At 41.7% G+C, this 24715-nt stretch overlaps 3 protein-coding genes and 1 long non-coding RNA gene across 5 annotated transcripts; 2 read left to right on the top strand and 2 right to left on the bottom strand.

Annotated features, from left to right (window-relative positions):
• Positions 1–1602: 1602 nt before the first annotated feature.
• On the bottom strand, positions 1603–2253 carry LOC148389506 (uncharacterized). Its single transcript, XR_015861837.1, has 2 exons — positions 2029–2253; positions 1603–1920 (listed from the first exon to the last, which is right to left on the bottom strand). It is a non-coding gene; the product is annotated as an uncharacterized LOC148389506 (long non-coding RNA).
• A 1294-nt stretch (positions 2254–3547) lies between these two features.
• On the top strand, positions 3548–13178 carry LOC148389505 (ras-GEF domain-containing family member 1B-B-like). The gene is made up of 13 exons (XM_088391742.1): positions 3548–3777; positions 7714–8229; positions 8311–8433; positions 8736–8873; positions 8968–9183; positions 9430–9504; positions 10858–10950; positions 11032–11134; positions 11613–11692; positions 11797–11988; positions 12076–12199; positions 12314–12386; positions 12466–13178. Exons 2-13 carry the CDS (start codon positions 7720–7722, stop codon positions 12497–12499), a joined length of 1761 nt encoding a protein of 586 aa, XP_088247868.1. The 5' UTR covers positions 3548–3777; positions 7714–7719; the 3' UTR covers positions 12500–13178.
• A 49-nt stretch (positions 13179–13227) lies between these two features.
• On the bottom strand, positions 13228–20149 carry LOC148389504 (anthrax toxin receptor 2-like). Of its 2 annotated transcripts, XM_088391743.1 has the most exons (18): positions 19410–20149; positions 18230–18550; positions 17845–17916; positions 17434–17505; positions 17263–17344; positions 17061–17165; positions 16915–16983; positions 16000–16080; positions 15870–15930; positions 15704–15799; positions 15162–15231; positions 14555–14633; positions 14376–14471; positions 14233–14286; positions 13871–13966; positions 13638–13811; positions 13476–13556; positions 13228–13358 (listed from the first exon to the last, which is right to left on the bottom strand). In XM_088391743.1, the coding sequence occupies exons 2-18, from the start codon at positions 18349–18351 to the stop codon at positions 13326–13328; spliced, it is 1443 nt and encodes a 480-aa protein (XP_088247869.1). In that variant the 5' UTR covers positions 18352–18550; positions 19410–20149; the 3' UTR covers positions 13228–13325. The 2 variants fall into 2 exon arrangements, with proteins under 2 accessions (XP_088247869.1, XP_088247870.1); XM_088391744.1 differs by lacking the exon at positions 19410–20149 and having other exon boundaries at positions 18363–18642.
• LOC148389503 (progestin and adipoQ receptor family member 3-like) lies at positions 19967–23630 on the top strand. Its single transcript, XM_088391745.1, has 7 exons — positions 19967–20139; positions 20882–21117; positions 21200–21362; positions 21621–21776; positions 21849–22046; positions 22188–22278; positions 22382–23630. The coding sequence occupies exons 2-7, from the start codon at positions 20948–20950 to the stop codon at positions 22513–22515; spliced, it is 912 nt and encodes a 303-aa protein (XP_088247871.1). The 5' UTR covers positions 19967–20139; positions 20882–20947; the 3' UTR covers positions 22516–23630.
• Positions 23631–24715: the final 1085 nt, after the last annotated feature.

The raw sequence follows: 24715 nt of genomic DNA, 5'->3' as shown, positions 1-24715 counted from the left end.
ATTCTGCCCGCCACTGCCATATTTTTCTCTAGGTGTGGTATTCTTTTGATCTTTTCGCCAAAAATACCTTTAAGAATTATGGCCAGAAAGTTCAGCCTTGGTTTCAGTGGACTGTAATAAAATCTTGCAAACACATGTGGGAAAATGTGTTCTGCTCTGATGAAACCAAGGTTGAGCTCGCCGTGATTGACTAGCGCACCCCGCCCTCCAAACATCTCACGCACAACCCTGACGTGACGGAAAATGAACGCTTTGACATTTTTGGGGTAATTTTTTTGGACTTGCTAACAATGGTGCATTTTCTCATTGTGTGAAGTCCTGAATTCGGCTGCTACATTCCTTGGCCCGCTTCCCGAACCTTAACAGCTATGTCCGAACCTCAAAATCGACCCCAAACTAAACCCAGACCGGATTGTTAACCTCAAAACCCAAGTGACATTATCAAGATGACGTTTGACAGAAAGTGGCGACTCAACAAAACAACATTTTCATCTTTGTCCCCCCCCCCCCCCATGCACACACTGCTAAGTGCACACATATACTTCCCACCCGCTTCATCTTGGCGAAGCACCACATCTGCAGACAGTGTAGGAGTGGTTTACAGTAAAAACCACTCGAGCTCCAGTGAAATTACAGAACTAAATCAAAACACTTGCAGGCTGCACTCAATCCCAGATGGACTGTGCCTTGTGTTTTTATGAAGCATGTGGGCAGCTCACATCCTATACGCTGACCTTTCCTGCCTTTAACACTTTATAGGGAAACGGCATAAAGTGCAAGGAGAAGGAATAAAATGCAAGACTAAGAGACAAACAAGGTTCAACAGTCTTGAATATGATATCAATAAAGTCAGAATAATTTGTTGTAAATAATTTTGCCCTTTTCAATTTCAACCAAGTTGGACAAAAAAAAAAATACTGGTTTTGGGATGATGAGAGAGGAAAAAGCAATTTGGTGCTGACAAACAAAACAGTCTTGCCTCGCTTTGATGAAATAAAAATTCAAACGTGACCACTTTCAATTCATCTTGACTGACCTCCATTTGCAGGCATGTTCTCTATAATGCCATAAAGTATAAAATTCCAAAAGCTATCCGTGTTCTCTTAATGCACATTATTCAGTAACTCAAAAATGTTATTTTTTTGGACCATAGGAAATCCAAAGTTTTCTTTCCACTCATAAATTAATTTTTTTTTGGACAATAGGACAATCTTTCCACAGAGGATGTCAGGCAAAGTGTGTTTTGTACATTTGCCAATGTGAAAGTTTGTATGTTTTTGTGCCAACCCACTTCCATCCTCAGAGGATATCTGCGTGTGTGACATGGAAGTTAAGGCTACATGCAGGAAACGAGCCCTCTGTCCCCCACCGTCATCTATCAAAAGCAAACACAAGTGGCGAGATGGAGGTGTGGAAAGTGGAAGAGGAACAAGGAGGTGATCCGTCATTATCCGCGGAGCAGGAACAAGCAATATTTTCCGCAAATGAACATTTCTAACATTTAAGATGAAGTGATTCAAGTCAAATCTAACCATGCTGCTTTGGAAAAAAAAAAAAAAAATCTGCTGAATCAGCATGGTGACAAAATGAACTAGTCGATAATGGAATTAGCTTGCCTTTATATTTCCCATTTGTGTGTCGGTGTAACCATGACAACCATGCCCTGATATTTCTTCTAGAAAAATTTATGAATTGAGACAGATTACTGCAGTGATTTATGTCCACATATTATCCATCCACCAGCTTTGGCTGTTTTTCCCCGCCAATGCTCTTCTTTAGTGGGTGAAAGGAATCCACAAAGTTGCTATAGAAACTCACTTTGGAGGTCAAAGAGGTCCCGTGGAGAGATGGGTCACTTCCAATAAAGAAGAGAACGGGCGGACTAATCGGTGAATGGTGCCCAACTGTTTGAGGCTATTTCTGTGGAAGAGAGGAGTGATGAGTGTGCACGTATGATTCATCTTCCAGTCAAATCTATCTTTACTTTTTCTGTTGACCAAAACAAGATTATGCAGAAACTCAAATCACCTCTCGGAAAATCTGAATTGATAAACCTAATATTTCCATTCAATTTCAAATCCATACGCAGCTGCTGCCTCCATATAACCGGCGGCTTCGTATTTTTACGAGCTCTCGACTATTTCTGTCCTGCAAAGTAAAAAACACGGATGATTGGCCGTGTATTGTCTGAATGCAGAAAGGGTCGGGGGGCTTCCAGTAGCTGTGTCTGAGCTTTTACTGGAAGCCTGTGAGTCACCCGTCTCACCCCCCTCCCCCTTCCTCCAGGCCACCTAAACAACCCCCACCCAAGCCCCCCCCCATCGGGACTATCTCCTCACTTGTCACCCGTTGCAGGTCAGCCATGAAAATAAACACCAAAGTGCAGCTATAGTGAACGCATTCTTCACAAGAAAAGAATTCCACACTAAAAGCCACATTCGACCCCTCCCTTTCCCCAAATTGCGGGGGTCCCTCTCCTACCCTTCACCGCCCCCCCCGTACCCACATCGTAATGATCTCACCCAGCTGTCATTGTGATCCCACCGGCACTCACGACAGCACAGGCAGATGACATCATTTGTTTTGTCAGTGATTACCAGAAATGCAAAATCACTTAGGGAAAAATTCTATGCTGTTAGGTTGACAATATCCTTGAAGTGAAGGATGGCGTTACAGTCAACAAGTCAAAAACCCTCGAGGTGAAAACTCAGCCGGAAGATGCAATGTGTTCATAATCCACGCTCAGCCAGTGGAGTGAGTGGCGTAGGAGTTGGTTTATTGTAATGACTTGGAGTCAGAGAGCATCTATTCTCGCCATGAACAACATGTGTCACAATGGAGGCGTCAGCGATCAAAAGCATGAATGCATCCCACAACCTCGGACATACTACGTAAAACTCTGGTTATGCAATGAGAATGCAAACCAATGGATAAATCTGGGATGAGGTTTTGTGGAAAGGGGAATTGTTTAATGATCGGAATCTAGGCCAAACTGGAAAGCTGGATGGATTTTTTTTTACCTGCTGGGAGCTCAGTCAGCAGAAATGACCAAACATGTTGTTGGAATATGTAAAAACCAAACTGTTGGCCAAGGTATTATTGGATTGACTGCAGCTATCAGCTCTTTTGGCAGTAAAATCCTTTCAAAGCCCCCTGGATATTTGGAAAAAGCCAATATACAGTGTTTCTACCATTCTAACCACTTCCCATCAAGTTTACTTTCATATGCAATTCTCAAACTTTTGTGATACTTACCACTGGAAACCTTGAAATATTGACAATAAAATGCATTGGGTATTTTTGCAAACATTTCATTTAACACTTCAAACACAAACAAATCCATTGCATCCGGAAACCATCGCTGAAACACTGACACCTATCGGTGAAAAAAAGGACTGCTGGCCACCAAGCCAATCAGCACTTAAGTAGAGTTGATTTTTTTCACTCCCCCGCTACGATTGGTCCATTTGGATTTCCGGGAACCACCTCCTGAGCGCCCATTGGTCCGATTTTGCGGCTCTGTGGGAGTGATTTGAATAGGCCTGCTCGCGCGTCTCCACTGCTTGACATCGACTCAAATAACAGCAGAGGAGGAACTCAATGGAGCAGAGAAGAACCAGGATAACCTGATGAAAGACTTATCAGGACAGAACACGCCGTGCAGCTTTATCCACGTACGATAAGATATTCCAAGCAACTGTACGGAAAGTACAAATAGTTTGACCTTATTTTGCAGTCTGACAAACTTAACGGACGTTGAGTTGCGTCTCATCAAAGGTAAGCAGTTAACTTGTGCCATCATAATGACTTAAATACATCAAGTATGTTTTCTTTTCAACTTTAGAATGCATTTTTTATGTGCTTTTATAAACATGTAATTCCTCTTTGCAGTCATAATTGCATTGGTCTTAGAAAGTACCTAAACTACAACTTGTGTTTTGCAAAGTATCAAAACTTTAGACGTTGGCGGAAAATCCACATGCTTCTTTTCTATGCACTTGTCCCATTTGTTGTTATTTGTTTACCACAACGATGAGGCTATAATTAGGTTTGTAGTCGCACACAAACAAACATGCAAGCTCTCCAGCACCTGTGATGGGACTGTGGTTGCACAGCATGGCTTGTTTTTGTTTTTTTCTCTCCCCTCACAAGCAGCACTGACGATACTGTGTTCTGACTCACAAGCCCATAATGTGGACCAGGCATGGTGCCCGTGTGTGTGTGTGTGTGTGGTTGTGTATGTGAGTGAGGCAGAGAATAACAGATTGCGTGTGCCTGCAGGGAAAAGAAATGGGGAGAATCAAAAGTGGTACTCCAGGCCAAGTTGGAGCCCTAAAAAAATGGCTTCCCCTCTTTCATCATTGTTCCCTTTTTTTACTTTTCATCTCAGCCTACCTGACAGACTGCACTGAAACTCCTAAAATTAAACTCCAACACTTAATAATTTACATAAAGGTAGCCAGAAAGCATCCCTCGGTGCTCCACCTGGTCTAAAAATAATCATGTTTTGCCTTTTTTTTTTTTAAAGTGACACATCCTTGCTCATTTTTTGAGTGTTTAATTTGTCATTCTTTTCGTGGGAGTGTGTGGGCAAAGGCCCATGTACAAAGCTTAAGTTTGTTATATCCTCGTAGGAGAGGAGATAATATGTCTTTATCCCTGCCTGAGTCGAGGTTAATACTGTACTAGCCTACCAAATCATTCAGTGTGTGTGTCTGTGTGTGTGTCTGTGTGTGTTAGAATAGAAAAAAGAATCCTCAACTCTAATTAGGATGAATTGGAGTCTCTGGAGTCTCCAGTTTGAGGTCTACTTTTTGTTCATCCACTCAGGTGATGACGACATTGGAGCTCTGGTGGCTACTAAAGACGTCCCAAAAAAAAAAAATCTTTGTGGGTGTTTGGAAGCAGTTTTTTTTTCTCCCTTATTCAGCTTTGTGAGAGGTGCAAAATATTAATCGCCTTGAGAAAAACAGGCGTCCCCTTTGCATGCCTGTTATTGTTCATAAGTGCCAAAGGACACGAAGTGCAAAGTCAACCTGTGAGAAGTATTATGTGTGTCATCATATTAATAAAAAAACTCTCTCGCGAAGTCCGACCATCTTATGTAAGAGTTTTTTTCCCCCAGCAGAGCCTTTTTGCGTCACGTAGGAGTTTTGCTGGCTTTCATTGAAGGCAATTTACAGTTGAACCACCGAGCCAGCTGCTCATGCTTAACATCATAAAATCTAAATGGTAGCTGACCTTCGCCCCTCAGAGCGTGCGCTGGTCATATCTGCTCAGATCTTGCAAAATGAGTTTCGATAGGCATATCTTTCACAAATGCTTGTTTGTTTAAGGCCCTTTTGCAAACACAAGCTCGGCTTTTACAGTCGAGCAGGACAGCGCGGATGATATATGCAAGGTTGATAATCTGTACAACGTGATGTGAAACCGATGCGAGCCTTCAAACGGCGTCACCCGGCCTGGCGGTGGCCAGTGTGTGAAAGCTGCTGTGTGTGTGCGATCTGCTCTGATCTCTTCCCGCGGGTCTTTGTGCGATTGTTAACACCATGACAGGACAGATAATACCGCCATTGTCGGAAGACCACCCCCCTTCATCCTCCAGCCCCTCCCAGCCCTCCACATAGCTGGCTGTACCTTTTTTTTTTTTTTGTGTGCAAATCGCATAATGTGATTTGGATAGACTAGCGTGCTGAAGATCCAGGGATTGTTATCAAACTAAGTGCAGTAAAATCTGGCTGACACACACACAAAAACATCTAAATCTGAACTGGGTCATATTTCAGTCATTCATAGGGCAACATTAAAGGAAACGTATGCAAAAATAGGCTTTGACCAGTAGAAACTTTAAAAAGGCTCGGGAGTTTTGATTTTATAACTCAAAAAGTTTGTTGACCAAAAAATGGTCAAATTAGTGGCAGCAGTCGCATGCACCATTCTTGGCCATGAGATAGAGAAGATCCAAACTTTGGAGCCATTTCACGCTTATCAAAGACGATAAATTAATCGGCAAGTTACACAAGAGGCCAGTCAACTCAATACACTTGTTTGTTGACACCCACGTCACTCACTAGTCAGTCCAGGCCCCGCCTCTTAAAATCAAACATGCTCAAATGGGTACGTTGTCAACATAATCATAAATTATTTCATTCAAGTCGCTTCTTGACAACACCAAAAACATTCTCGTATCTTCTAAATTCATAAATAGCCTCAAAACATGTAGAAACCGGAAAATCGTGTCGTGTTGTCAAAGCGTCTCTGCGAAACTCTTCACACACAATCTTGTTTAGATCATTTAGGAGATGATGATAGCCTGCAGCTCCTTCTCAACTTCACATCTAACCTTTTGATGAACCGAGAGTACTACTTATTTTTTTGGCCTACGGAAAAGTGATTGTCTGTAGTGTCATCAAATTAAACGCTTCCAGATTAAAGGGTGAGTCCATTTAAAAAGTATGAATTAACGTAGTAAACAGAGCGCGTGTACGCTTGTGGGTTTTAGTTTCGGCATTTATTGTACTTTTATTCCCACATCAGAATTACTTATCAAAGGCCTTTTGGAGTTTCGGATCATAGCGAATGCTAACTTGAAATTATGTTTCCATAGTCATCATTAAGTTTTCCAACCTACAATTTAGTCGAAGATTCCAAGCTGCAATGTGGAAGTACTAAATTTCACAGAGGTCAAGGTTTAAGGAATTCAGCTCCGAGTCGGAAGAGCCGCATTTTTTAGATGTCCCCCCCCAACCCCCTTTTACAAAGACGGTCACGACTCAGTGCACGCTTGGAAGGAGGGAAAAAAAAGTCGATAATGCGTTTGACTCTCATGTGCGCTCGACTGGGCTTTGCCAGATGACGTATTGTAAGTTGAGCGAGTCGGTTCGAGCCAAGGTAATCTTTTAACTGGGTTAGGAGGATCGTAGGGTTCAGTAGACTAACTCCCGCTGAACTGGTTGGCACTGGCGTGGTTCCAAGCGTGCCTGCCTGGGAGAATGTGTGCAAGCAAGCAGGCAGAGCCTCCTCAGGCTGACCCCTCCTCCATCCAACAAAAGCTCGGCGGGTTCTTGTGGGCTTTTGTTTTCCGACGGCCCGTATATGCGCATTGGTGTTTGAGGAATGCGGCGGCTTGATTTACACCGGCAGATGCTACTAAGGCAGGATGAGGATGGCTCCAGAGTTAAATCACACCCGGGTGGTGGTTTAGGATCGGCTTACCTTGCTCCGATCCAATTATCTCCAATAAAATCGCTGCTGTCCCCAGATTGCTCGTCTGCCTGTTTGTTTTTTCTTTTAAGCGAATAGACAAAAGTATGCCGGATCGAAAAGGTGCCTTAAGCCAGAGTGAATTTCCACATGGGGTGTCTTCTCAAAAGTTCAAAGCCTAAAGGAATGCAGGGGAGGAGGGCTGCAATTACGCGACTTAAGCGTAATTACTTTGACACACTTCTCAGGCTCCACTTTTGGAGTGATCACCTTTCACCATATTTGCACAAGCGCCGCTTAAAGATTGACCACATTCCAGGCACGCTATTGTCAACAGGTTGCTCAAGAGTGGAATTTTAAGGAACATCTACACACAATTGGAAAACTAACCTAACCGCTGAAAGCCTGGGAAATAATAGAATAAAAAAGAGTAATAAAATAATAGTTGGAAAAAATATATATAATAATAAAATAAAAAATAATGTTTTGTGTATTCTGGTCTCTCCCCAGGTGACCATGCCTCCCACAACGCCATACGCCGGAAAGTTCAGCACTTGCGGCCTTTACAGCAGCAACAACAACAACTACCAGCAGCCACACAGCCCCTACCGCCACTGCGGCTCCGTTAAGAGCACCAAGGAAAGCATCTACAACGCGACGGAGAACCCCTATGACATCCCGCACGCTCACAGCACGTACCGCGGCGTCTCCGTGGACTCGCTAAGCCTCAAGGAGCGTCAGTACAGCGTCAGGAGCGCCGTTTCGGACAAGCCGCACTCCTGCACGCAGCCTCACAGCCCGCGCCAGCATAACACCACTTGCCCCGCTCGGGTGCACCGCCAAACCAGCACCAGCAGCGGCAGCGAACAGTCCTGTCGCAGCAACGCCGGCGCCAAAAATCGCCTCTACGGACGCGCCATCACTGCCAGCTATGGGGAAATGTGTTACCACGACAACAGTTTGGTTTCGGCGTCTCTCGAGGCGCTGATCCAACATTTGGTCCCCACCGTGGACTACTACCCCGATGTAAGTCACGCTCATTTATAAACATACCTCCCTTTTAACATTTCACTCATTGTTTGTGTTCTGTGTCCTTGAAATGACCAGAGGTCATACGTTTTCACCTTCCTGCTGAGCTCGCGCCTCTTCCTGCACCCCTACGAGCTGATGACGCGAGTTTGTCACCTGTGTGTGGAGCAGCAGCGGTCCGGAGACGCCCTGCTGGATAAGGTGGGTGGATTATTTGCTCACACAATGTTTGTCTCCGAATGTCTCACAATGTTGCCGTTGGAACAGATTTATGTTCTCGGCAGATCAGGAGTAAAAGTCACACAGTGCACGGACTGTTTAAGAAACTTCACTTTATATTGGAAAAACATGGCACTGTTGGCGCCATCTAGAGGAGTGAAAAAAATACAAGTGGTTCACGAATCAAATTTGAATCTTCATTTGCCAATCACAAAGAATCCCGATTTTGTCAAACAAGCGTACACGGGCAAAGCCATTTCTGAGGTCACATGACGTTTGTCCAGATCCGTTTCGGCGAGGTGGCGCCTAAGCTGGTGCAGCTGCTGACGGAGTGGACCGAGACCTTCCCGTATGACTTCAGGGACGAGCGTATGATGCGTTGTCTCAAGGACATGACGCACCACGTGGCCAGAGGGGACGAGGTTTGTGCTACGTTTTTGCCCTAACCCAACGTCACCTCCAAAATGCTGGAATAACGTTTTTAATTGCGCACATTTATTTCATCGTTCCCACCAGTACTCGTGGCGGGCCATGCAGCAGATGACCCAGCGCTTGATAAAACGCCTTTCTGCCCTGGGCCAATACGAGGAGGCGGTGGCCGCCTTGAGCGGCGTGGCGACCGAGCGTCCCGCCTCCCTGAAGAGCAAAAGAGAATCGGCGCTGCGAAGCGACGTACTGAGCGTGTGCGATGACCCCTTCGTCCTCGCTCAACAGCTCACACACATTGAACTGGTAAGCACGTTTTGGTGGTCCTTTGTGTGGGTAGTTTGAGATTTACAAGCCTGCGTGTGTTTAGTTGTAGCTTTTATTCTATGTTTATTTACATTTTCTCTAAAAACAAAGCTTTATTTTACTTGTGGCTGTTTTTAAAAAGGTTTCCAGGACTTTTTTTTTGTGGTTATCCTTGAATTGAAAAGTATAAACATTTGGTTTTTGTTCAGCCAACCCCCTTCATGTTTTTTTTTCTCCACTTCACAGGACAGGCTGAGTTTTATCGGTCCGGAGGAGTTTATCCAGACCTTTGCCTTGAAGGACCCCCTGGAGAACCACAAGGTAGCCTGTCGTGTGGACTGACTGTTGTCGTGTCGTACGGCCGCGGGCAAAAACAAATCCACACAAAGCAGACACATTATAACCACACTCTAGTGGGTGTTTTTTGTTTTTTTAAAAGTAGCGACGTACTGCATGTGGTTTGCTAGGTTTGTAATTAACATCAAATAAAGCAAACATTTTTATTTTTTTTATTTTCTATTTTTGTTTTTGGCTTTGCATCTAATTTGGAGAGAGAAATGGCTTCAGAAACCACATGAAGCCTCCTCCTGGCTGCCGAGTGTGAATTTTGTTCCACTTGTTTTTATTTGAAGTACTTTTTGAAAGCATATCAAACCCAAATTGGAAAGCGCTTCCCTGTTGCGTGTCTGACGTGCGAGCGAGTCGGCTGAAGACTTGCCTTGCAGTCGGCGTCAGAACGGACCGGCGCTCTATCATTTTGCGTCGGGCACCTTGTCAGTTATATAAGGCCATTTTATACGAGGGTTAGCATCAGGAAGAGTCGCCAGGTATAGCAGTCAGGCGCTGTTGTGTAAGCAAGTCCAGGATTACATCACCAAGGCCAAGAGGTTTTACTGCTTTATTTTTTATTTTATTTTTATTACCATATTTGTGCATATTGGCAGAGCTAAGATTAGGGAGTGGGAGCAAAGATATCTCAATGGGTCTGCAAAATAAAATATTTTTTTACAAACCATAAATATTCTTCAAAGATTTTTGGGAAACATGCATGTTATGTTGCCTTTGGGGATGGGTGGAAATCTTGAAAAAAATCCCAGGAAAAAAAAAAAATCAGAAAATACCCCAAAGTCAATTATCTGGGCCCCCCCTCTAGCACCGCCACTGCATTGATCAGTAATGGGAATGGAATACAATGTAGAGTGTTCCCAATTCATTTTCACGAAAGGAAAAAGCCATTACAAGGATTTTGAGCTCTTCTTTGAAACATAACTGTACCCTTTTACATGGAAGCAAATGGATCCCCCCACAAACACGGCATATGAGCCAGATGATGCAAAGGCAGATGCAAATGAGATGTGGGAAAAAAACTCAGCAGCCACGTCAGAGATTTCATTGTGTAGGAGAGCTCGTGTGGGAGTGAGGGCTCTCAAGATCCTGTCCGGTAGGAAGTGACAGATAGGCAGGCAGCCTGTCTTGGTTGTCTATAATTAACACAGGCAAGATGAAAAAAAAATCATGACGTTCAACTTAGCTTAGCCAATAGTTGTATTTGCTTCAGAAAACCGACAAATTGGAATACAGGGTTTTAAATTTCATTTAATGCAAACACCAGGCAACCCATAGTTATTAATCCCTGTTTTTTATTTCATATTTATTTTTGGGGTTGTTTTTCAGGGTTTCTTCCGAAAGCGCAAAACCAGCAACCTGGAGACGTACGTGAACTGGTTCAACAGACTGAGTTACTTGGTGGCCACCGAAATCTGCATGGTACGTCCATCGTCCACTTGTGATTCTTATCGGCTTTTTTTTTTTAAGTCTTTTGGTTAACTCGGTGTTCTTCCATTCCAGCCGGTGAAAAAGAAACAACGAGCGCGGATCATCGAGTTCTTCATCGACGTGGCGCAGGAGTGTTTCAACATTGGCAACTTTAACTCGCTCATGGCAATCATCAGTGAGTATTTAGAGTCATTTTGGAAAGGTTGTCACATTTCAAGGATCAACAGGAAGTCGAGGCGGCCATTTTGCACGCTTACTGATTATTAACCTGCAGGCTAGCTTCGGTCGATCTGATTAGCCTTACAAGCAACATCCATTTGACCCCAATGTTGTGCTTGTTTCCGCTGATCCAAACAAAGCGGGCACAAGACCACCTCAGGGTGGGATTTGTTTTGAAATAAGCCACCATTGCCATGACAGAGTTCACTTTGTTGCAATGGCCGCTCGAGTGCCAAAGGCTTATCAACAGAAGGTCTTTCCCTCTGGTCCATCTTTGCGTGATTTATAATTTAGAGCTGTGAAATGGCAGCTTCTGTGAAAAGAGATTTTTCCGACTTGGCAGTTGGACACGGTTGCGTAGCATTGTTGCCCAAAACAAAACTAGAGCTGAACTAAATCTGATCTTTTTTTTTTTTTTTTTTGCGCCCTCTCAGCTGGGATGAACATGAGTCCCGTCGCCAGACTGAAAAAGACTTGGAGTAAAGTCAACACTGACAAGTTTGAAATTCTCGAGGTGAGAAAACCCACACGCACGCACTAAAATGTCATCCTCGGCCGTCCCACTGCGCTGTTACATTAAAACGCTAATCGCGTCTCATGCGTCTGTCCTCAATTCAGCACCAGATGGACCCGTCCAGCAACTTTAGCAACTATCGCACCGCGCTCCGCGGCGCCACCCAGAGGTCCGAAACCGCGCACAGCGTCCAAGAGAAGATTGTCATTCCTTTCTTCAGCCTGCTCATTAAAGACATCTACTTCTTGAACGAAGGCTGCGCCAGCAGGCTGCCCAACGGACACATCAACTTTGAGGTTGGTAATGTCATACCGCCCCCTTGTGGTGAATTAAATACTTAATGGTGACTCAATTTAAACTCACGCTAAATTCTTTGCTTTCAGAAACTTTGGGAGCTGGCCAAGCAAGTGAGCGAATTTCTGGTGTGGCGTCAGGTGATCTGCCCGTTCGACCGAGACCGCAGAATCCTCCAGTATCTCGTCACCACGCCGATTTTTGCCGAAGATGGTCAGTCACTCTTCTATTTATTTCTTTGTTCTGAACACTTTAGTGTTTTGGGGTATAAAATATATGTTGTATAAAATATTTAATGAACTATTGTGTTGTGATTTGTGTGTGCAGAGCTTCATCTGGCCTCTTACGAGAGCGAAGGGCCGGAGAACAACATGGAGAAGGACAGTCGCCGATCTCTTCGGTGAGTTCACACACCCACACACAAACAGTCAAACCCGCCACTTTGACCTTCATAACTTTTTTTTTTTCTTTTTCCATAGATCCTCCCTGTTGCATCGAGAGAACCGGTCATGAGGACAATCTCCTCCACTTTGCAGGGTGTAAATAAACACGTCGACGAGCATGTTAAAGCTACATGGCCATAAATATATACATTCCCTGGGTCAGACCTGGAAAAGCTGAGTGTGCATTTTCTCAGACTTTCACAACGGCAATCTGATATGTATGATAAGAGCCCTCCTATGCTGAAGGATTTAACTTTGTGTGTGTTTTTATGCCCTTTGCGGCACTGTGTGTTTTGGTGAACCAGTCACGTGACGTCATACAAGCTAAACAATGCACTTGCATTTTCATCCGTGTGTTTTCGAACTGGATTTATTTGACTTCCTACAGTGTTATTTGTATTTTCTATCCAAAAGTATAACAATGAATGTTTCTTTCTTTATTTAGTCACCATGCTGGTTTGTTTTTTGTTTATTTTATATTCAGACACACCAGCTAAGCTTTTATAGAAGTGTGTTTGTGGAGCACAGCTTTAAGACTAATAGGAAACAAGTCATCGTCACTTTTCATGAGAAAGTGATCAATCTATCGATTTGTTTGTATTAAAAAGCTCATTTAATGTTCTGGATGTTTTATAAAATGTTTTTCATGTGCTTTGTTCAAATTTCCTGTGTATGGTACTTGTATTGAATCCTTTGTGAAAAGACAATTATATATATATTTTTTCCCAAATAAACAAAAGAACAAACTATGAGCGCTTTTGTTTTGCAAAGAAATAAGTGAGAGAAATTACACCAAGATAAATGTAAAGAAATTTGATAAGTATTTACATTTTGTCACACAAGATTATATGGCAGGTGTCTTTGGTCTAAACTAGTAATGCTGCAAAGTTTCCGTCTCAGTGAACTCGGGTGAAGTTGATGCAGCGGCCCTGTGGACAATGAGGTAAAAGTTTAAAAATATGAAAGGGTCTTTACGAACAAAAATATACATACATACACAAACTTCTGAATTTCTTCAGTAGATTGCAAATTGCAGAAAATGTCACCTTGTCATGAGGAGTTGGTCTCATAATTGCCACTCTGTCGTACTGCCGTCTCAACAACGCCAACAATGCATCAAAACGCCCCTGATGGTCACAACCAAAACCCAAACACTTATTCAACTCAAGAATTTAATAATTCGGTGATGATGACCGCCGATGTCTCACCTTGATGGGTGTGTACCATTTGGGTTCTGGCAGGGAATTATAAACAGGCGGCGGCCTTGGCGGCGGTCGAGGGATAACATCCTCCTCCACCTCATCCGGCATGGTGACCACGGCGTTCTTGGCTTTCTCCAGCCTTGAGCCTTCCTCTGTGGAGCCCTTCAGCCCCCAGCGCACCTATACATGCATACGGGACGTTACAAAAGTCTACACACCCTTGCTCAAATACAAATCACCTCCATGCGTTTGATTCCACCGGGGCCTCTCCCACCATAGTAAGATGCGTCCACTGTGGGCCACTTGTGTTTGGGTAACAAATCTTCCTCTTGCTCCTAAACAATCAAAACAGTCGAAATAAAACAAATAAAAACTACTCACAGTTTATTATTATTATACTTTAGTGTTTCTCTTTTACTACCAATAGTTATTGTCCGCTAACGAGCAATTTTGAATACTACACTTGCAATACCAATAATAGTCAATAGGTGTCAGTGTTTCCTTCATTGCAAGAGCCGCAGAAAGCCCTCAAAAACGTTACTAATCACGCAATTAATCTTTATCATGCGTTTAATTTTTTTCTTCCTTGTAGTCTACTCACAAGTAAAGGAGGGGGAGGAGGGGGAGGGCGAGAGGGCGGTGGGTCTCGAATCACCTGCAGTGAGGAAAAACCAAAAGTCACTTCCCAATGTGTTTCTTGGCTTAACAGATTTGTGCTTTAAAAAAAAAAACATATGCACTCACCACGGTGCAACACAAAGGCCAAAACCACCAAAGTAGACCAAAAACCAGCAACAGCAAAAGAGCCAGCAGCACCCACAACACCCAGATCCCATTTGACTGTGACATAAACACCCAAAATAGAAATCGTATAAATATATATATTGTTTTTTATCGATGTGTACTCTAAGACAGATACTCACACAGTTTGTGGCTTCGATGACGATGGGAGCAGATATGTACGACTGCCCGTTGTTTAAACTGACCAGCACCTCAACTGCTCTACAAAAACAGATGTTTTAATTTAATTTTTTTTTTTAAACACACTTCTAAACACGATTCATTTTCCAATATTTCTCTTTTGAACATAAAATGTAAATATATATTTTTGGGCTCGTTCCATGTCCTGAAGAACCTGAACAAGATCTAGTCCCATTAGCTACTGTTCGTCCAATTGTAGGCTAGGCAATAAAAAACCTCATTAGTATGATGCAACTTGGTGACCTTGCCAGCTTCCTACCCCATTTTTGTCACAAAAAACTGACTCATCGAGAAAAGGAAGGCGTTTGCATTGTTAAGCTCTCATTATAATTTCCTTCTTTGGTGATAAAGTGGACACCCGGTTGAGAAATTGTGAGTTAGCCAAGAGTGAGCGAACTGAGGTCAACATGATTTGCAGGTTGTTTTAAATTACACATTGTTAAAAGGTATTAAAACATGAATGCATATTTTTACTCTAGGCAACTCATAAATACAAATGAGGTGATGTCATAAAAAGGAGATCACAGATTTTTATATGTGCGTACTTACTGTCCGACTTCGTGCAGAACAGGGGCAGGACATAGAAGATAACCTTCTCTCACGAGTGTTGCCTTCTGGCCTTGGACATAAACAACCAAGAAAATGTTACTTTGCATTCTTATTCCATTCCAGTGTTTTAGGCTTTGTCTAAATTCTGTTAGCCGTTTGTTTCTATTTACTGTGATTGTTGGGATATTAAAATGAAATAAACAAGAATATAAGTAAGGTCCAGTCATGTGTTGTCATGTTCGGTTTTCATGAACTATTCCAAATAGTCTCCATCCTTCGTTTCGTCCTCCCTCCCTCCCTCCTCCCCCCCAGGCTCATAATGCCTCCTCTGTTCTCTGGCTCAAGTCGATAAAAAGCAACTACTGTTGGAATCTCTTTAGCAGCATAGAGCTCTGCACATAATATAATTTTATCCATTCAGTCACTACGGAAAAGCACCAGGCTACTTCCAAATTTGGTTGCTTAGCAACCACTGTCATAAAAGTAGAGTGGGCCCGCTTTGACATATCCATAAATCTGCATTTAAAGCACACTTTACTCACTGTATGCGTCTTGACCGACTGTGAGGAAGCAAAGAACGTTTTCTGTCCTCTTTGCGCCACTGAAGCCGCTTCCTCTCAACACCACATTGAAAGATTCTGCAGATAAACACACGTAGTATCCTCATGTGATTTTACTACGGACTCACCACATATTTATTTAACATACCATTCACGCAAACACTTGATGGTTCGATTGTGAAGATTTCAGAACAGGACTGCTTCAAGATCTGAGTGGAGAAGCAAGTCTGGTTAAAAACTGGTCTCAACGGGAATGGTTTGCACCGATCAAAGCTCACCGAGCTGACGACATCTTTGAGGGCGTGAAAGCCCGACAACACCGGGAAGACTTGCTGGGCACCGTCGGCAATTTCAGCAAGCTGCAAACGTAAGGCCGTTAGCTCAAAATGTATAGTGTTTATATTTCAGCAATTACTCAGTGGCTGATTTTTATCTCCAGCAGCATTTATGGAGGAAAACGACATGAGAAGCTTTCATCTCCTGCTTGACAGGAAACTCGTCTGGCTTTATTTAATTAGAGCACTCTAATGACTTCCTCCTCGAAAGCCATGAAGCACTCAGGGCATGGCAACGTTATTTACAGACAAAGTCATTCGGTTGTAAAGTCATGAATTCAGTAAATATTGTATTTGTTTTAAAAAAACACTTATCAGCTGTAATCATGAATAAAGCTAGCTCAGCAAGCAATTTATAGTCATTATTTTGTGCTTCAATGCCCCATTGATATAGTGCTCCTTCTGGTGTGCACAACTTAGCCACTAGGGGGCAGTGTAATACAGACATAATACTACAAAACAGACTGAGTATTCTCAAATATTATAAATTTATTATACATTTTCCGCAGAGGATAAAGAGCTGTCTGTCTGCTTGTGTTTCTGCACCGTTTATGTTCAACTATCCAAAACTACCATGACATCAATGTCCGTTTTATTAGGACATCAACAATCCTTTCATCTATGTACTCATTGGCACTCATATCGAATCTATCAAAGGCACAGGGAGAACTCCAAGTCCAAACATTTTGCTTAACAGAATGTTTTGACAAGAATCCCACTATTCTTGAGCTTAAAAGCTTTGCTTACGTTTTTGATTCATCTTGTAGTGCCTCAACTGACCAGGCAAAAACACGGACACGTCGAGGAGACAAATAAACCTCTCGGTGAGGGGGTGAGTGAAAACATCAGAGCGACTACCTGCTTGTGGTCAAAGTCCATAACGCCCACACAGTACACACGGGCTCCAAAACCTCGAGCTTTGTCAGCCTGGATGAAACACAACAAGAATGCAATTTTAAAACTATGCACAAAAATAAATAAAATAGTGCATTTAATAGTGTCACCTCCTCCACGCTCAGCTCAAAGGGGAAAACCTCAAACTTGCCATCAGTCAGAACAATAATGATGCTGCGGGACGGCGTCGTTTGCATCTCCATCTGCTCCGACACCTGACGAAAAGCCAAATGTGCTTCTACATGATTTTTTGCTTTTAAAAACTTCTCAAGGATGCTTTCCTTCCTAAAATGAACAATGGTGCATACGTACTGCTTTCAAACCTTCATGCATGTACGTTTCACCAGCTGGCTTGATTTGGCTCAGTTTACCCAAACCTTCGTTTATCTTGGTCCTGGGAATCCAGAACAGTGATAAGAGGGCAGTTTCTGTTTAATCTGGTTATCTATCTAGCATTTTGGGAAGAAGAGGAGGAGGAAGTACCTGTCTCCGGTTAATGGAAGGATTACCACCGCTTGGGCTGAAAAGACAATGTAGGACACTCTCATCCTGGGACTGAAATAAATACATACAGAAGATCAGAGAGATGGGGGAAAAAAAATCACAGGAAACCTTCAGCATGGCCAGTAAAACTCCCAGTGTCTTTGCTGACTATCATGAAGTCAACACCACTTCCACATCTGGCTGAGTGTTATGAGTTTATATTTAGTAGCCTGTTATCAAACCCTAAAGATATCACACACACACACTCTCCAGCATTAATCAGAAGGCTTGTCTTAATGTCAACTTCCCCAAATAGCTTTGCCCTACTTTTTTTTTTGCACTCCTGTTTGTGTTGTATACTTTTAAGACCTTTAATAAAAGTGTTCTCCAGCTTTAAGTCCTCTCACCCACCTGACAAACTTGTTGGTGAGTTGCTCCACAAAGCCAAAGATCTCATGCCAATGTCCTGACACACTGCCTGACCTGCAAACATAATTGCATTGCGTTTTGCAGCCATCAATTTTCTGTTGCGCTTGTTGTCATGACGTCATACATGAGCGGCATACATATTTGATTTACAATTTTAAATCTTCATTAAATAAATGATTTTTTTTTTATGTCAGAAGAAGCCAGAATTAACAAGGGCTGTAAAAGTCGGTTTATTTTTAGAGTAAAGTTCAAATTAAGGGTAAATGATCGTTGCAGAGGAGCAGCAGGGAACAAGCAAATTAAACACAACCATACAAGGACAAAGAACAGTCAGTAAGCTTCATGTCACTACGCTCATATATCTCACCTGTCCAAAACAAAATAAACATCGAATGCACCATTGCAAGACTCTTCTCCTTCCGTCAACGTTGAGTTCACCAAAACAGCCGTAAAAAAAAGAATTGAGCAGAATATCCATAAACGACCCATAATCCACTCACAGAGTGTTTTACTGGCAGAAGCACGATGATGTGTTGTTAAAAATATATTTCATCTTCATGGAGGGCTTCATGATTCCGAGCGGTGGTGCGTTCAAGTGCTTCACATCCTGCAGCTCACATACTGTACACATTGAGGATTATCATCCGTTGTTGTCCGAAGCATGTGGTCCCACCCGAACAGCACCACCCTTCAAAATTAAAGCATTACTAGGTTACATTACAAAACAAGCATTTGCGTTGTGCTTTAATTCTGCCCAACCACGCTGGTAATATCATGTGACAAGTGAGACAATTTATTATTTGATTCTGTTCTGGTTTTAATTACAATCACTGCCACCCAAAAATCTCTACTTACAGATAATGCATGTTTGTGATACTTGCAGTGTTGAAATAATGAGATTTTGCAATTAATATATATTTTTAAATCGTTACAAAAAACAACAAACATGGGAGTGACAAAAAAAAAAGGTCAATATGCTTTTATTGTGAAAGAAACGCCATGACATATCCTCTTTTACTTGTCAACATCTCTCTAAAGCTCTAAGAAGACAAAACAGTTGGCACTATTAGGAGCATAAATAGTCAATGACTGGGACAGGAAATATGCACAGCATGGCAGGAGATTTATCTGAGCTGTTTAATACAACAACTACATTTGTCATACATTATTACAGCTATATTTAGAATATAAATATGTAAGCTATGCAGTGGATGGCATCTTATTCACCACAATGGAAAATTAATGTAGCATCTGTTCTTGATGATTAGAATGTCCCAATAATAATTCGTATTAAGACAAAACCCCAAACAAATGTTCTTGCAATGGCCAAAGAAGTTATTTTATTGAGCAAGAAATCATTTTTATCCCCTGAGATGCGTTGACCTCCTTTGCTGACCTTTCTTGGTGATCAACGACGGCAAAAAATGATCTTGAGAAGACAGAAAATGGCCCTGCCCGCATTATATTTTTTTTTAGAAATGATAAGCGTGTTTCTTTACGCATGAACATTCAGAGAGCATGAAGTCATGACGTGAAACAATACATACCAATGTCATTTTGTCAGGAAATTGAATCTTTGCCTGATGCAGTATCCCCTTGGAGACGTCTGTTTTTACTTCGCGTGATCCTTCTTTTGTTTGTGGGTGTAACCAGCACATTGCAGGCCACTAGCCCACATTACATACAATATGACCCCAAAACTAAAGATGTTAGAGGTCCACTAGGAGTTTAATTTCATCCTTTAAAGGGCAGCTGTTGAATTTATTTTGTAGTGTTAATTTTATTAGTTTTAAAGTGATGTGAATCGTTGTTAAGCGACTTCAGATGTTTATATATAAAAAAAAATGTGTGGCAGCAATTACAGAGTAACCAATTTCACGAATTTTACTAAATGCAAATGCAGAATATTGTATTTTTTCTGTGACCAAAAGAGGGTGGCGTGTTCCTTATTCAGTTTTGGATTGTAATTCAACTGGAAACTGCTTAAACCACATCCCCAAATGTGACGTTTTCTTTTATAATGTAATGAATGGACTGCGGGTGAAATACTTCCGTTTGACCCGAAGAGGGCGGTAGAGCGCTGTGTCATTGTTTACTATGAATCCAAAAAGAAAACAGGCTTTGTATTAGTTGCTGACGTTGCCGACGCTACCTTGTGCGCGTTATTGAGCAATTCTGATTTACTTGGAAGGAGAAACGCGAGCGGTGTGACATATCAGGGAGATCATGGCTGTGTCGGGAGATCACCGACTGAGGCACCGGGACTAGCGGTCACTGGTCAGTATGTTTTCAATCAATTTAGCTGCCCTAAATAACGCCTGTCAATGTATGACGTTAAGGATAATCGGGTCGATCGGAGCGTGTACATTTTCTAGTGATTCACACACGTTTAGAGTAGAACTATACGTCAAAGGATTAATGTATATCGCGTCATCATTAAATCTTCCACGTTTTGTTTTAATGTTGGCAGCGTCCGCAGTGACCACATTTATATTTTACACGATTGTCATTCCAAATGATTTGTCATGCTGGACCTTTATTATACAACATATAACATAACATATAGTTCGTGGTGCGTTCAACTTGCTATATTTTTGCATTATTGTGTGCAAATTTATTCATTTATGATGTGCCACATATAATAATAATAATAATAATAATAATTATTATTATATACACATATATACATATATATAATTCAAATGCCAGATATTGTGTTATTAAAAAAAGAGCAAAACGAAGATCATTCGTTTTAAAACGTGTTCCACCGATAATGTAATCTATAATCTACACAACGATATAACTATAAATAAAATATTTGACAGTACAAGTCAAACAACTGAGATACACCCTTGATTCACAGTGCACCTTTCTTAAAACTGGAATGTGGCTGAACCAATCACATTCAAGTTCATTGTAAATGGGAGTCAGTATACATTTGAAACCTGCAAGTACAAACTTTGTTTCACTTCCCCCACATGCATGTGGGAAATATTAAGTTTGTCTCCTCTCTTGTCAGGTTCACATTCCTGCACCCCCCACACCCAAACCAGCTTCATTTGAGGGTTAAAAAGCAAAGATCGGGATGAAAATGACGCATTACGTCGAGCTGGGCAGTTATCCGGAATGGCCTATGCGCATCCCGCAGAAGATAAGACTGTACACCTTTGAACAACTTCCCATGTACCTCAGGGAGAACCCCTACATCACAGACGGCTATCGGGCCCACCTGCCTTCCAAGCTCTGCCTGAGGAGGTGAGCTTAATATTAAATGCTACATGATATTAACAAAAATAAATCAATAACAATCTGCTCTTTTTTTTGTCCCCCTCTCAAGTATTTTCATTTTATCCAATGAGACTGTGAACATCTGGAGCCACCTGTTAGGCTTCATTCTCTTCTTCTCTCTGGCTGTCAACGACGCTGTGAAGGTCTTGCCGGCTTCGGGAGCCGTCAAAGAGGACTATGTCATCTACGCTATAGGACTGTTTTGCTTCCAGGTAAGCTCGACGTTACATTTCTGGTGGAATGTGCCGGCCGTGCCGTGAAACAATATTGTAATTCAGGAAATTCACGTTTTTGAAAACAGGTTGAGTTCACTCATCCCGATCAGGTCTGAAACCAGTTTGTGCTGTGTTTTAATGCCTGACATAGGTGTGGTTTTGTAGGTGACTCAATGTAGAAGCTGTTGGTCTTAACTTTAGACTACTTTGTTCTGACCATTCTGCATTTGTGCCCCCCCCCCCCTCCCCTTACAGGCGTGCATGCTGTGCTCCGTGGGGTATCATATGTTCTTATGCCATCGATCGGAGAAGATGAGCCGTCGCTTTCTAGCGTTGGACTACGCGGGCATCTCTGTCGGCATTTTAGGATGTTACGTACCCGGCATCTTCTACTCCTTCTATTGCAATGCTGTATGTGCCATTTTGCATTTCCTACATCTCCGATGGATTTCTTTTATCTAATTGATCGTCTTGTTTCATCAGTTTTGGCGGCAGGTTTATTCCCTGACTGTGCTGGCCATGATTCTGTTGGTTTTCGGCGCTCAGTTCCATCCGAGGTACATGAGCGCTGAATGGCGCTGCATTCGGGTGTCCATCTTCTTTGGCGTGGCTGTTATCGGGGTGGTTCCGACCTGCCACTGGGTGTGGCTCAATGGGGGTTTCAGCTGCCATATTGTTAAGGTGAGGAAAGCATCATTACATAAAAACTGGAGATCAGCACTTGTGTTTCTTTTACATACCGCTAGAGAGAGCCAGTGTACCATGAGTACACTAACAATCAGCACTTTTTTCAATGCAACATGACTTTTGCCATTTATGCAGATGTTCCTGCCTCGTTTAATTGTCATGTACCTCATCGGAGCCGCTGCCTTCGTGTTCTACATTACCAAGATGCCTGAGCGATGCTTTCCTGGTGAGTCTAGTTCATTCCATTTTTGTCATCAAACATAAGTTTTTAGCATTTAAACAAAAGCGATTACTATCAAAAGTATTTCTGGTTCATGTCGTTTTCTCAGGCCACGTGAACTACGTCGGCGCCAGTCATCAAGTGTGGCACGTTCTGGTGGTTGCAATGCTTTACTGGTGGCATCAAACCGCCGTGGACATTATGCAATTCCGGCACAGCCAACCTTGCCCCCCGAGAACGTAATGACAAAGATCAATCGACACAACCAATTGCTGGGGTTTTTTTTGTTTGTTTTTTGAAATACTGAAACTGTTTACATTTGGTCAATACGAACAAGCATGTCCACCAGAGCCAATATGTGTCAGTAGAAAGTCTGTTGAAGACAACAACAGGCAGTAGGTCAGTAGAAGTCTCTATTTATAGTATAAATATAGTATTAACATGAACCAGTTGTATTTTTACTCCGCTAGATAGCACTGTTGATTTAAACACAAGTGTTTAAGAAGTGCAAATCAGTGCTATCTGGAGGAGTAAAAAAAAAAAAAAAAAAGGTTGTGGAAGCAGCACGCTTCATTTTCCCCATCACTACTAATTTATACTAGATAGAAACTTAATTTAAATGTTTTCTTATGGACAATTATCTGATGCTTGGTTGAGAAGACATTTGCACGTTTGGCTCTCGGGACAAAAAAAATAATCAGGAGCTTTTTATTGAACAAAGTGTTACTGTGGATGACACGGTGCACATGGCTTCCTCAAGTGTTTCAAAGTGTGGTGGTGGAGGTGAGGCATGGGATATTTTAGCATGTTATTTATTAAAAATGAGTGTGGTGGATCTAACTGATGCACAAATTGAAACAATCAACCACCTTGCTGTCATAAAAGTTTGGTTGAGAGGTATGATATATTTCAGATTTTCAGGAATCAGCACCATTCTTTTACCACAAACTGCTTTTGCAATGTGAAATGTATGCAGGTAGCAAAGCACTATAAATGTAAGTTCTTTCAAACTTACAAATACAACTGCAGGTCAAAAGTAATCACCCCCCCAAGCTTGTAAAGCAAACTATGCATGGCAAACATATTTTTCTATAATTGTGCAGGCCATCTTTATGTAACTATAATAATCTCGTGTGTGAATTGGGCCAGTGTGAAATCTGTCTTTCATTGTTATACTTGTACTTCATTTGCCTTCTACCAGAACAAATTTGAACTGATTTGTTTTTTGCACGACAATGCAGCTACAGTATAATTTTGTTTCAATGTTTTTCCATTTTTATTCTGAGAATGCTGATTTGTATTGTGAAGCACTGTAACTTGACTTTAAAATTTTATTAAATTTGGTCAGGGCCATAAAATCTATTTTGAATGACTTTCAAATTGCTTTTCACGTTTTGAAAAGCCCAAAGAACACTCCACAAGTTAAGAGCTTGTCATTCCTAACTTGAACAACAGAAGGCAGTGTTGATTCTTTTTACGTTTTGAAAAGCCAAAGGACATTCCACGAGTTAGAGCTTGTTATTCCTAATTTGAACAACAGAGGTCAGTGTTGCTGCGCATTGAGAATCTAGTCTCTTGCAGACGCAATTTAAAAACAACAACCCATATTTGGTCAGTCAGAAAAACACAAACACTAAGTAACGAAGGCCCCTTTAAAGTTACACAACATGTAGATGTGTAACTTAGCACTAAATAATTACAAGAGATTCTGTTGCATTACATCCTGATGTCTAACGAGACACACTGACGAGAGTTTAAGAAGTAATTTTGTTGGGAAATAGCGTCTTGGAAGATGGGTGGATGTCACACATAACTTTGTTACTGTTAGTGTGACATATCCTAAACTATAAATACTAAAAACTAAAAATACTTTTTGCATAGTAGTCAACTTGTCAAACCAAATGACTCATTACCCCGAATTATATTTATATTCAGGGAGTCCTAAAAGTCATTAGTCAAAAGACTGACGTGAAAGCCAAAAAAAATCAAAATAAAAAAAATCAAAACGTGCTATATAACTACAACATCCTGCAAAAGACACAATCTGGCGACAACTAAGAAGAACAATGAGTGAGGGCAGGGCTTTTAAAGCTGGTGTGCTCCTCCAGCAAACAATCTGCAGGTGAGTGGCACAGGTGGCTCAAATGATTTTTTATTAATTATTTTATTAAATTATTATTGGAACGTCCCAATCGACATACACAAAAAGACCCAAACACAAAAATGACAATTCGCTCAAATTAAATTTCAATAATCCCCAACTGTACCCCTGTTGACAATTTTTAAAATTTAATTTTGGGGGTTATCAAATCAATTTATTTAAATAAAAATATGCAAAAACATAAATCAGCTTTGAATAGCTTTGTTGAGAATTTTGTTGAGAGACCCAGTTGAGAGTTTAAACCATTTAAGAAATGATTTTTAGTTTCGCTGGTAATAATTG

The sequence above is a fragment of the Syngnathus floridae genome, chromosome 12, assembly GCF_059516105.1.
Source record: "Syngnathus floridae isolate MCC-2025c chromosome 12, RoL_Sflo_1.0, whole genome shotgun sequence".
Lineage (NCBI taxonomy): Eukaryota > Metazoa > Chordata > Actinopteri > Syngnathiformes > Syngnathidae > Syngnathus > Syngnathus floridae.
The sequence above is the reverse complement of the archived record's forward strand: the minus strand, read 5'-3'. Positions and strand labels throughout refer to the sequence as shown.

Bases quoted from the DNA above. Each gene is read 5' to 3' on its own strand.
- LOC148389503 (XM_088391745.1), top strand. From the start codon at position 20,948: ATGAAAATGACGCATTACGTCGAGCTGGGCAGTTATCCGGAATGGCCT. The intron at 21,118-21,199 runs GTGAGCTTAATA...CCCCCTCTCAAG, and splicing joins TCCAAGCTCTGCCTGAGGAG to TATTTTCATTTTATCCAATG. The intron at 21,363-21,620 runs GTAAGCTCGACG...CTCCCCTTACAG, and splicing joins TAGGACTGTTTTGCTTCCAG to GCGTGCATGCTGTGCTCCGT.
- LOC148389505 (XM_088391742.1), top strand. From the start codon at position 7,720: ATGCCTCCCACAACGCCATACGCCGGAAAGTTCAGCACTTGCGGCCTT. The intron at 9,505-10,857 runs GTAGCCTGTCGT...GTTGTTTTTCAG, and splicing joins ACCCCCTGGAGAACCACAAG to GGTTTCTTCCGAAAGCGCAA. The intron at 11,989-12,075 runs GTTGGTAATGTC...CTTTGCTTTCAG, and splicing joins ACGGACACATCAACTTTGAG to AAACTTTGGGAGCTGGCCAA.
- LOC148389504 (XM_088391743.1), bottom strand. From the start codon at position 18,351: ATGGGTCGTTTATGGATATTCTGCTCAATTCTTTTTTTTACGGCTGTT. The intron at 14,634-15,161 runs GTAAGTACGCAC...CTGTTTTTGTAG, and splicing joins GTTCTGCACGAAGTCGGACA to AGCAGTTGAGGTGCTGGTCA. The intron at 13,812-13,870 runs GTGATTTGTATT...ATGCATGTATAG, and splicing joins GTGGAATCAAACGCATGGAG to GTGCGCTGGGGGCTGAAGGG.